General features: G+C 39.0%; 1 protein-coding gene across 1 annotated transcript in view; it reads right to left on the bottom strand.

Moving 5' to 3' along the window:
• The window catches only part of LOC127647151 (protein TANC2-like), a 208,890-nt gene that overhangs the window by 9,502 nt on the left and 186,230 nt on the right, over window positions 1–13,158 (bottom strand). The window contains 15 exon segments of the mRNA XM_052131231.1: window positions 2,206–2,338; window positions 2,608–2,783; window positions 3,020–3,143; window positions 3,593–3,726; window positions 4,515–4,608; window positions 4,928–5,113; window positions 5,203–5,439; window positions 6,051–6,173; window positions 6,388–6,496; window positions 6,615–6,946; window positions 7,153–7,431; window positions 8,592–8,761; window positions 8,837–9,068; window positions 11,003–11,130; window positions 12,196–12,477. Coding sequence (XP_051987191.1) covers window positions 2,206–2,338; window positions 2,608–2,783; window positions 3,020–3,143; window positions 3,593–3,726; window positions 4,515–4,608; window positions 4,928–5,113; window positions 5,203–5,439; window positions 6,051–6,173; window positions 6,388–6,496; window positions 6,615–6,946; window positions 7,153–7,431; window positions 8,592–8,761; window positions 8,837–9,068; window positions 11,003–11,130; window positions 12,196–12,477 — 2,739 coding nt within the window.

Genomic DNA, 13,158 nt, shown 5'->3' with positions numbered 1-13,158 from the left:
TAAGTTCAATCGACTGCATTTATGGCAGAATGTTGCTTAACCACAAAAGATTATTTCAACTCATCCCTCCTTTTCATAAAAAAGCAAAAATTGAGGTTACAGTGAGGCACTTACAATGGAAGTGAATGGGGGCCTATTTTTTTTAAAGGTTAAAAGGCAGACATCTGAAGCTTATAATTTGATAAAATCACTCATATTATTCTTCTGTTCAGACTTATGTATTATTTTAGCTTTAAAGTTGTTTAAACAGTCTTGTTCCACTTTAACTTTCAGCTGTGAAAGTGAAACTAAAAAGGCACCACATGTGATTTTTAGATGTAAAAGTGAAAGTGGAGATTTAGACTAAAAAAAGGACTTACATTTTTATCCATTTCTCACCCACATCTATAGTATTGCTTCTTTAGATATGGATTTAACCACTGGAGTCTAAAGGATTACTTTTATGTTTCTTTTGTGATTTGTTTAGCTACAAAGGTCTGGTCACCATTGACTTGCATTGTATGGACCAACATAGCTGAGATGTTCTTCTAAAAATCTTCATTTGTGTTCTGCTGAAGAAAGAAAGTCATACACTTCAGGGATGGCATGAGGGTGAGTAAATGATGAGAGAATTTATATTTTTGGGTGGGCTATCCCTTTAACATTTATGGATTGCCCCATTCACTTCCATTGTATGTGCCTTACTGTAACCCAGCTTTTTCTTTTTTATACACAAGGGACGAGTCAAAAATATTTTCTGTGCTAATCAACATTATGCCAAAAATGTTGTCAACTGAGCATAGCTTGTATTGAACCTGGACTATTCCTTTAAGAAACAAAATTTGACAAGATATAAAAAAATTTTTTAATTAGGTGTTAATCCAATTAAATTTATGCTTAATACTAGAAAAATAACGTGTCAATTGACAAAGAAAAATAACCTTAATTCGAGATATAGTCTCTGAAAACAAGTCTTATTCCAGAAAACATCATTGTTAAATAAGTAAATTTAGCCTGTTTTAGGGATGTTTGGATATTTTACTGGGAAACAAGACATTAACACTGATTAAGAAAAAAATGAATTGAGTGTAGAAGCATCTTCATGCAAAAAGCAACAATGTTATTCCAACATGCAGCCATGCAAGCACAGAAACCGAGTCAAAATGTCCATGTCTGTCCATGTCTGCCATTTTTGCAGCACTGATATCACACAAAATCCACCCATGTTTACAGCTGATGACAGTTATTTTTTGTATTCACAAGGGCACCAAAAACACTAACAGACCCGAACAATGGAGATGAGATGGAGGGACACAGTCAAAAAGTGATAGATGGGGCACATAAAGGTTTGCGTTTTACCTCGGGCACGGGTGGGGAGGGTCTGACATCCTGGTTTAGAAGAAAAAGGAGGTGGGATGGGTCACGAGGAAAAGGGTGACAGGTTATTGGGGCAGAGTGAAGCATCATGGGAGGGGCATCCGTATCAGACAGGAAGCAAAGTTTTATGAGGACAGGAGACAGGAGCGTGATAGGGTCAGAGAAAGAGACAGAGAGAGATTGATGGTGGTTAGGTGTGAGAGAGTGACGTGAGAGGAAGAACAGGGAAGATCAGCCGTGAGAAGCTGCGGCAAGCAGCGACATAAGAAAAAGCAACAAGCAACAACTCATCCTGATCAGCTGCAGATCAGTGCAGTTCTGGAGTTCAGTGAAGAGCACAGATAGAGAGGTTAGTCTACAATGACTGAGGTTACAGGGAGGGGAAGGAAGGAGACCCTGAGATGCATGTAGCTATACTAAGAATGAACTTCTCTCTTAAAATAATCACAACCCCTTTTTACTGGATAACCCTTTGTAAAATAGCTGGCGAACTGGTGTGTGCACATGTCTACCTGCAGGTGCTTTACTAGGTATCCAGAGCATTCACTTGTTGGTTTGTGTTATTTTGAAGAGACAATAACAACATCTGCCTCTTACTTTACTGAGAGCGTAACGTTGCAGTTTTGTAATGTCTCCCATGCAAACTTCCATTTATATTTGAATATGTTCAAATTGATTGACAGCCCTACTTGTGTTCTGCATGTAAAAAGAGTTGGAAGGGTTGGCTTATAGGTTACTAATGCAATATCAATATTTCCCCCTCCACAAAGTTGTATCTTTTATAAAGCTTCATTGAATCTGTATGTATGTTTCAAGTGTACAATTGAGCTGTTCCATCTCCCACCCTACCTATCTTGGCACCCTTCTTGAGCAGTGCCACAACCACCGAAGTGTTCCTGCAGCCAACTGCCCGGTCCAGCGGACGCATGCCACTGTAATCCACATGCTCGATCATCGCACCGTGATCCACCAGATACTGCACCTGAAACCATTTCAAATGCCAGAGCAGTGGCTTATTGTCTATGAATCTGTTGAAAACATTAATGTACACTAACATATATGCCACCATTATAACGTTTTATATAACATTTGTTTTGTTTTTTGAATAGACACATCTTATAAAAAAGTCTAATATAACAGTAGACTATGAGACTAAATAAAAAGCTAACATTTGTCTAATTCGCATTTTTAACATCAAAGTTTTATGGTAATTTACTGTATTTTAGATGGCAAGCAACTAAAGTAACTAACCACTTCAGAGTCGCCATAGAAGGCAGCAAGATCCAGCGGGGTGCGACCACTCTTGTCTGCGTGAGCCGTAGCCGCCCCTCTCTCAACTAGAGCACGGACCAATGGGAGGTGACCTTTAAGACACGCCCAGCTCAGTGATGTCAGCCCCTCCTTGTCCATCAGAGATAATGAGGCACCTGTGACGCAAGTCAGCAATGTCAAAGGTCAGAGAGGATTCATTAATGAGAGTCTTCTTTGAGGATTTTAATTTTATAGTAGGAATAAAGAAACTGGATCTGTTAATAATAGATGTATGATTTTAAACTTCAAAAAACCTACACATTGTTAAATTAACAATAGTTCTTTAATGTTTATCCATCAGAAGTAGATGTTAGGATGCTAGGATGCTAGTCTATGAGCAGGACAGCCGTACCTTGAGCCAGCAGGAACTCTGCCGTGCCCAGATGTCCCTCAGACGCAGCCATCATGAGAGGAGTTCTTCCCTGTTTATCTGCCATGTTTACATCAGCACCGTGATTCAGCAGCAGATCCACTATCTGCACAACCAAATAGAACAGACATCTCAGATTAAAACAACATCCACCAGCCTCAGAAATTCCAGATAAACCTCAACAAAATAGTAGTATACACTAGGAATGCAAAATACATACTGTATTATCTTTTTCTAAGCCAGGTTTTATCCATCTTTTACACTGTCATTATAATTTTCTGATGTCATATGAAGCATGCTAGATTCTAGACTGACAAAAATAAATAAATAAATAAATAAAAATAAATAAATAAATAAATATATATATATATACACACACACACACACACATACATACATACATACATACATACATACATACATACATACACACACACAATGTATATTTTATCAACTAAAAATAATGCATATTTCTAATATAAACCATAATATTGGATATTGGCCATATACATACAATTTATGATGTGATTTTTTTTAGCTGTAGAAGGTGCCAACCTGCCAGTGTCCCTGTCGCACGGCACTGAAGAGTGGTACGATACCCCTGCGGTTGGGTTGAGCCACTGCGGCACCCTGTTCCAACAAAAGACGACATACGTCTAGCTTCCCCCGACCTGCTGCTGCTGTCAGGGCTGAGAGAGAAAGAAAGAGTAAATCAATTCATTATGTGTACGGTTTATATTTAAAGGGATAGTTCACCCCAAAATGAAAATGCTCTAATCATTTACTCACCCACATGCCATTCCAGATGTGTTTGACTTTCTTTCTTCTTCTGAACACAAACAAAGATTTTTAGAAGAATAGCTCAGCTCTGTATGTCCATACAATGCAAATGAATGCTGATCAGACCTTTGTAACTCCAAATATCACATAAAGGAAACATTGAAGTAATCCATAAGACTCCGGTGTTTAAATCAATGTCTTCAGAAGTGATTTGATGTTTGTGAGTGAGAAACAGATCAATCTTTTTTCTTTTAATTTTAACTTTTTTTACTCTAAATCTCCACTTTCACTTTTACATCTGAAAGTCACATGTGGTGCCTGTTTATAGTTTCTCTTTCACACCTGAAAGTGAAAGTGGAGATTTAGAGTAAAAAGGACTTCAATATTGTTCTGTTTCTCACCCACATCTAATAAATTGCTTGTGAAGATATGGATTTAAACACCAGAGTCTTATGGATTACTTTTATGTTACCTTTATGGGATTTATGGAGCTACAAAAGGTCTGATCACCATTCACTTGCATTATATGGGCCTACAGAGCTGAGATATTCTTCTAAAAATCTTAATTTGTGTTCTGCTGAAGAAAGAAAGTCATACACATCTGGGATGGCATGAGGGTGAGTAAATGATGAGAAGTTTTCATTTTTGGGTAAACTAAAACAGACACACCAACACGGTACATCTGGCAGTGTTGTACCTGTTTCACCCCACAGTGTATCAAAGCTATTTATTTGAGCTCGTTCCTCCTCTTCTTCATCTTTCTCAGGCAAGTCAAGCAGGTATGATACAATCTGTGGAAAAAAAAATCTAATAAATACTAAAAAATTTGTATTACTATATTAACAAGTGTAAAGTGTGCCACCAGCATGCCCGTACATAGAGGAAAGTGTTTTCATTTGTGTATACACTGGCCGCAAATGTATTTGGACATCACACGTAAACAATATGAATGTCATAGCATTGATAAATTGTCAGTGCAATTTATTTAAAAGAAAAATAGTCATAAACCAAAGATTTTTGAATGGGGAAAAAAATACTGAGTGAAATTTTAAGTGCCCTTCTACTTTTTGGGACCACTGATGGCCATATTCAGTTAGTGTGCATGCATACCTCTGTATAGCCCATACTGGCTGCTGCTATGAGGGCCTGCTGTACAGCATGACTCTTACTGAAGGATCCGGCCTGCTGCCCCTCTGTGTTCCACTCACACTGCACCAGATATTTCACCACCTCTAGATGACCTCGCAGGGCAGCATGGACCAGTGCACACTGACCGTTCTTGTCCAGGTGATCCACCTGTACAGAGCAACAGAGATGTAACTTTGAACAGCTAACTCAAGACTAACTGGGCTACCAGTCTCTATTCAGACATGTCATTGGCTGACCTTGGCTTTCTTGGCGCAGAGGGCAGTTATGATGGACAGGTGTCCCGCGGCAGCTGCATAGCTGAGGGAAGTGAGCCCGGTCTCTGAAACACCCTCCACATCCGCTCCAAACTCCAACAGTAGAGCCAAAGTCTCCAGGTAGCCCAGGTGAGCGTGAACACACAGGATGGGGGCATTATTTAAAACCTCTGTACGATAGTTGACGTTGGCGCCACCCAGAATGAGCAATCGAGATACCTAGAGGAAGGGATGGAGAGAGTCATGAGACGAGTAGATGGAAGAAGGGATTCAGAGAGGAAAGGTTTTTAAATGAGCATTTGTTTCAGGCTAACTACTGCTGTAACAAATGCTTATTGCGAACTGGAAAAGGCAAGTTCATCAAGAGGAACTTTGAATGTTGGCTTGATGAATTATCCTTGCTTGAAAATGTAAAGGAGTGTGTCCTTTCAAAACTTTGGCAGTTTAAATAGAGATTCAAAGTTTTAAGGTAATAAGCCTTGTGTAGATTGCAAACATGGGTAGACAGCCAGCCAGACAAACAAACAAGAGCAATTAAATTGAGATTTTGGGGATTTTTAATGGTCAGCTACTGGAAAACCATTAGTTTGATCAGTTAATAGAGGCATGGCACACTAAGTTAGAACAGGAGAAACCGTTAGAACCAAAATATAAAAACATGGCAGCAATTCGAAAATGTACAATATCTGCAATCAATATTTCACACTACACTAATTGCCAATTTTTTGTCATGCTCAGAAAGAAATCGGACGGCTGAATTGTTCTGTATCCAAACAATAAAAAAAAAGAGACCTAGCCTCGGGATTGTAATGTGAATTGTACGTTATTACCTTGATGTTTGGAGTATAGAGGTTTCGGAGTGAAGCCAGAGCAGCAGAGAGCCCTTCTGTGCTGTAGGAAATCCACAACCCCTGCAGCACTGACGAGGAAACCCCAACCCTCTTACTCAGGCCCTGAGTGCAAAACATTCACATTGTTGTTAGTCAATACTGATACAATGACATTGACAACTCATATGTTGTAATGTCATTTAGGGTTAACTTGCTTAAAAGCATTGTTATACTACTTTTTTATAATACGAACAAATACCAAATAGATGATATCAATGTGTAAACTTTGTCAATTTACAGTAGCAAAGGATTTGGTAGAGCTGTGAATGTTACACACTTTAAAGATGTGAGCTTTGAGAATGTGGTGGCCAAGTTCAAGGGTCTGTTGTCGATTGAGTTTCGCCACTTGTCGTGAAAACCAGAAAGCAAGCAGTGTATGACCACTCCTAAAGGAAATGTTTGAAGAAAATGTATAAACAGTACTGCACTGACACTTCAACCCACAAAAACGAAAAAATAAGCAAATGATTTCCATCCTTAATTTTGTCTCTTAGACTGTCTCACCTGGGGTCACAGAGGAACTTGGTCTTCTCTCCTTCCTCTCTCCAGATGAGCCACTCTCTGAAGGAGGGGTGGATGAACATATGTGTTCCATCTCGTCTTTTCACCAAGAACGGTGACAAAAGTTCACACCTCTGCTGAAAATCGTCCCAGTCTAATGCAGCTCTGTGAACCATACCTGCGTTCACGGCGCCAAAAGCCTGCTCGTCAGTTAACGGGTGAAGAGAGGCCACGGCCACATTAAGCAGTGGAAGAACACGTTCAAATGAGGACTGAGTGGGGAAACGCATGTTCAGCTGCAGCAGATAAACTTCAGCAAGATTCACTGGAACCACCTGAACACAAACGTCACACTTACGATTTTTGTAAATACATAAAAAAAAGCTGAAACAGATTCACTCTTTAAAGAAGCAAAATGAGGCAAATGTCCAAGCAAATTTAACCAAAAACAAAACAAAATTTTATTATTTAAAACTCATCAAGAAAAACTTGTTGATATAAACTCTCCCCCATGGGGTAACTTATTTGATTGACCTCTGACCTTGTAGCTGGAGCTTTTGAGCACGAGGTAACCCTTCTCGATGAGGTCCAGCGTGAGCTTCAGGTAGAGGTAGGAGCCACGGCTCAGGCTCTTCAGATGAGTGCTAAATTTGGTGAAGGCAGCATTGTCTAGTTTGCCATTGAGAGCCACGTTGTTCTGGATCTCCTGGCTAGAGTGTAGCCGGTGCAGGATGTAGCCCTGCAGGTCCGAGTCAATTGCATCGCTCTCTTCCAACCGATCCAGAGAGATTCGGTGGAACGGTAATGGACGAGTAACATCCTAAGATAGAGAGGGACAGGAACGACAGAGACAGATTGAGAAAGAGAGAAAAGAGAGAAATGAGGAGTGGAGTAATACAAAATAAACATGAGTGGTTAAGTTTAGTGTAAAAAAAAAAAAAAGGTAGGGAAAAAGGAAGGACGGATAGAAGGAAGGATGAAAAAAGAAGCAAGCAAACAAGTAAGATTAAAAAATTAATGAAGTAAAGGAAGGAAAGGAAGGAAAAGGAATAAAAGGAAGCAAGGAAACAAGGAAAATTACAAGGAAGGCAGGAAGGAAGGAAAGAAGGAAGAATAAAAAGAAAGAATAAAAATAAGCAAGGAAGTAAAGAAAGAAAGAAAAGGAAGCAAGAAAACAAGGAAAATTAAAAGGAATGAAGGAAATAAAGAAGAATAGAAAATGGAAGGAAGATAGGAAGGAAGGAACGAAGGACAGAAGAACGAATAAAAGGAGGCAAGCAAACAAGGAAAATAAAAAGGAAGGAATGAAGGAAGGAACGAAAGAAGGTAGAATGGAATTAAGGAAGGAAAAATGAATACAAAGTTAATTAAATAAAAATAAAAAGATGGAAGGAAGGAAAGAAGAACAAAAGGAAGCAAGCATACAAGGAAAATTAAAAGGAAGGAAAGAAAGGAGGAAGGTAGGAAGTAATGAAGGAAGGAAGAATAAAAATAAGGAACAAGGGCAGGAAAGAAAGAAGTATAAAAGAAAGCAAGCAAACAAGGAAGATTAGAAAAAAGGAATAAAGGAAGGAAAGATGGAAGAATAAAAAGGAGGAAGGAAAGAAGAAAGGAGGGAAGTAAAGAAAGAAGAGTAAAATGAAACAAACAAGGAAAATTAAAAGGAAGGAGGGAAAGAAGGAAGGAAGGAATGTAGGAGGTAAGGAAAGAATACAGGAAGAACAAAAGCAAGCAAGCAAACCTGTAAAATCAAAAGGAAGGAAAAATAAAATGAAGTATAAAAGGAAGTACAGAAGGAAGCAAGGATGAATAAAAGGAAGGAATAAAGGAAGACATAAGGAAAGAAGGATGATTAACAGTAATGAAGGAAAGAATAAAAGGTGTTCTATGACCAATAAAAAAATTAAATAAAAAATAATAATAATAAAAAATAAAAAAAGTCAAATCTAGGCTATAACAGACAGACATATAGACAGATACCTGTAGTGTTGTTCTGACAGTGACCACAAGTTTGAGCCAGGGAGGAAAGCGCTCAATGGTTTTACACAGGAAGGAAACAATGGTTTCCCCATAATCCGGCTTATGGAACTCTGCCTCATTCAAGCCATCGATCAAGATGATGAGATTCTCCTCGAATGCGAGCTTCCTCTCTGCAAATATAGTATGTTTTATATATTGCATGTATGTCAGTGTGTGCAAATATGAGTGTGTGAATGTTTACAAACCTCTATGCAGGATCTCCAGTGGTTCCAGCAGGCCCCTGCGGAATGCATTAAAAGGGTCCTGGACGCAGGCGCGTAGACTGAGTGTGCTCTGCAGATGCGGCTGGCGTAGTAGCAGTTCTCGGTAGGCCTGCATCTGAGGAGCCCTACACAACAATGCTGCCACGTTATGCACAAACTCAGGGACCAGACATGTGTACGCATTATCTGCCTGACAGTAATGGTACGCCACCACCTACAGGAGAGAGATAAGGAGAAGTAGTTAGGGGCCGTTCACACAGGACATGTTTTTTTTAAACATGTGCTAGACATAATTTGACAGCATTTATGGCATAATGTTGATTACCACAAAAATTTGTGTTGACTTGCCCCTCCTTTTCTTTAAAAAAAGCAAAAATCGTGGTTCCAGTGAGGCACTTACAATGGAAGTGAATGGGGGCCAATTTTTGAATGTTAAATTACTCACATTTTGAAAAGTATAGCCACAAGACATAATGTGTTTTAACACGATTTTAGTCTAATTAAATAGTAATTTTTTCTGTGTAAAGTTATAGCTAATTTTACAATTTCGTTGCCATGATGATATGTTGTCAACAAACCCTAAAACTCTAAAATTACCTTAAAATTATAAGCTTCACATTTCTGCCTTTAACCTTCCAAAAATTGGCCCCATTCACTTCCATTGTAAGTGTCTCACTTTATCATTGATTTTTGCTTTTTTAAAAGAAAAGGAGGGACGAATCAAAATGAATTTTGTGGTAATCAACATTAAGCCACAAATACTGTCGACTGAGCTTGTATTGCACCTGGAATATTCTTTTAAGGCCCCAAAATCTGCTTTCCATCTAACCTGCTATTAATCTCTGAGCTAAATTACAAATAACAAATATATGTAGGGGGCCTGGGTAGCAGGGGCACATGGGGTAACCTCCTCGTGGTCACTATAATGTGGTTCATTCTCGGTGGGCCACGTGGTGAGTTGAGCATGGATGCCGCGGTGGGTGGCGTGAAGCCTCCGCACGTGCTATGTATCTGTGGCAATGCGCTCAACAAGCCACGTGATAAGATGCGTGGGTTGACGGTCTCAGAAGCGGAGGCAGCTGGGATTCATCCTCTGCCACACGGATTGAGGCGAATCACTATGCGACCACGAGGACTTAAAAAAAAAGCACATTGGGAATTGGTCATTCCAAATTGGGAGAAAAAGGGTAGAAAAAAAATATATAAATATATGTTAGTGGTGTACACATTATTAGCACACCAGGCACAAAGGCTATTATACTGTAAATATGTTTCATATACACATATCAGAGAAAAAAACTGAACTGAGTAAAGGAATGGCAAAAACTCTATCCTTGTCTATTGTGAATATTCAGTGTAGATGTATAAGAAGCACCGCACACGTACAGGTCAATGCCAAACCAAGCAACTTCCTATTGGTCAAAGCAGCAAATTCACCTGTTAAAGTTCACTATACTTGAACTCCACGTGAAATCTGCGGGGGAAAATTCTTCGCCACCGGAAGTCCATCTTGCAAAAATCACGATCGTGCATATTCCCATTAAGATGACTGTATTTCACCCGCAGAATTTTGCAGTGAGAAGTTAAATGTGCGCCTTATGGTGCACCGTAAATCTACACAATATAGGTTTAGACAAAGAACTACCAAAAAGCACAAAAACATTTCTAATCTTAGGGATTTAGTGCAGGAACCACTCTCAGCTCAACAACACGATGAATTATAAAACAAGGAAAGACTGAAAGCTCAGAAGTTTAAATACTATGAAAGGGGCTTCATTAATGCATAAAACATTATGGAGTTTGAGTGCATCGATGGCCTTATTCCAATACTATAAGACTTCACCTCATCAAGCAGTGTGTGTGTGTGTGTGTGTGTGTGTGTTCAAAAGCATGTACTCATTAACAATGCAGAGCACTGAGTATATCTGATGACTGTGCTGTGAGACTCTGCAGATATAAATATTTGATAAGGCAACAGAGCCACAATAAACCTTTGTGCTTAAAAGAATACGGATATATAAAAGGAAAGAGAGCGATAGAGTGAGAAACAGCAAGGAATAAAAAAAAAAAAGTTAAATAGATATAGATGAAGAAATAGAATGATGTGCTGGTCATATGCCAGTTAAATATGTTGGTATTAGTTGGCACCTGTGAGGCCAGTTTCCTGAGCGCCTCCTCCTGGCGTCTCCTCATCTCTGGCGTGCCAGGGCAGCTGCTTCCCCCGACCAGAGTGCCGTGAACAGACTGAGGCTGGCTAAGGGGCAACGTGTCCCCATCTGAGAATGAAACAAATCACAAAAGCAAAATGTACGTAGATTTAAGGCCGAAGATTACATACACAACCAAAACTTATTTAGAGTCAGATATTACTGAAACCACAAGAAAAAAATGCTTGTATTTCATTTTGTTTCTAATTTAATAGAACATTTTCATTACAAATGATATTATCATCATAACAATTCCTATGAAAAGTTGAACTTAACATTCATTTCAGAATTTCTTATGAATTTTGTAAGTGATTTGAAATGAATCATGCTCCAAAAAGCATTTTGTGGGTTAAAAAAATGAAAAAGTCCCAGATTTTCAATGTTTTAAACCCCATTGAGAATATCCTTTCTGAAAAGTCAACATGAAATCAAAATTCACCTACTTCATCTACTTTCTTCCTGCACCTTCCCGTTGCTATTGTTACTTATTCATCAGTATAATTCCAATTCTGGTTTGTAATGCCCAATTTTCATAATCCAATAAATTCCCAATGGAAAAATCATGTCCTGCCCAAAATATTTTCTCCCTGTATTTCTTGTTTCACTTGGAAACTTGTCCCTCCTTTTCTTTAAAAAAGCAAAAATCTGGGTTACAGTGAGGCACTTACAATGAAAGTGAACGGGGCCAATTTTTGAAAAATACTCACTGTTTTAAAAGTTTTGTCATAGTGTGATGAAATCGCTTACTAACCATTTCTGTGTAAAGTTATAGCGAATTTTTACAACATCATTGCCATGGCGATGTAAAGTCAACAAACCCTAAAACGATTGAAAAAAAAAAATGACAATTTATAAAATGATAAGTTTATAAAATGATAAAATTCACATTTCTGCCTTTAAACCCTCTGGCCCCCATTCACTTCCATTGTAAGTGTCTTACAATGTAACCTTGATTTGTGCTTTTATTATGAAAAGGAGGGGAGAGTTTTAATTATTTTTCGAGGTAATCATCATTATGCAACAAATGCGGTCAATTACAAGAACTTAACTTGTACTGAGCACGGAATATTCCTTTAAGATCTAATAACCATATAGACACAATTCTGCAATTTTCAATGAAATTAATCCACTCACGTTTTGGTGAGGCATGGGGGCTGTCAGACGTGATCTGTCTCATACGGTTACCATGACAGCTCATAGCCACCAAGCGAGAGATGATGGCTGTTTTGCCGAAGCCCACGTGGCCGACAATAACAACACCTTGATTGGCGGTGGGCTCACTGCCGCGAAGAGACGCGTCAACTTCCTGGAACAGCCATTCTCGACCGGTGAAGACTGTGTCAGGCGTGAGACTGGGCACCTCGAAGAGAAGTGGCTTTAGGGCGATGTCCGCTGGGCGATACGGAGCGAAGCGCACTGTATCATGGGAAACATTAGAAAGTGGTTTAAGTAAGATGAATATAAACAACAGGTTTTACTTCCATAGACTCTTTATTAATGCACTGCTTTAGCAAACATCCAAATCTTCAATCTAAACATATTTTACTTGAAACTCACTTGCAAAAACAATGACTTGGTGTCTGCTGAAATTACAATTTCAAAATACAGTTGAACCATACTCTAGTTGAATAGTTCATCCAAAAATGAAAATTCTGTCATCATTTACTCCCCCTCATGTTGTTCAAAACCCATATGACTTGCTTTCTTCGGCAGAACTCAAAAGTAGATGTTAAGCAGAATGTTAGCCACAGTCACCATTCACTTTCATTGAATGGGGAAAGAAAGATGCAATGAAAGTGAAGGTTGACTAAGATTTACATTCTGCTTAACATCTACTTTTCATTTCTGGGCGTACTTTCCCTTTAAGTGTTCATTTACATGCAGTAACCATTCTTAATCAGCAGGGGGAGCTGCTTCGTCTGGAATAGGCATACAGTTGGCACTGGCACTAACACCCAGAGATGGGGGGTCTTTTTACCCGTTAAATGTAAGACAGAAAATACAGCTGAAATCACAGATCACTCTCGCCGCACCATGAACAGGCACAGAGCTGTTGCTGAGCTGTTGCTATGGTTACAGAAAACTACCACTGTGGAT

Source organism: Xyrauchen texanus, chromosome 8 (genome assembly GCF_025860055.1).
Source record: "Xyrauchen texanus isolate HMW12.3.18 chromosome 8, RBS_HiC_50CHRs, whole genome shotgun sequence".
Classification (NCBI taxonomy): Eukaryota; Metazoa; Chordata; class Actinopteri; order Cypriniformes; family Catostomidae; genus Xyrauchen; species Xyrauchen texanus.
The sequence above is the reverse complement of the archived record's forward strand: the minus strand, read 5'-3'. Positions and strand labels throughout refer to the sequence as shown.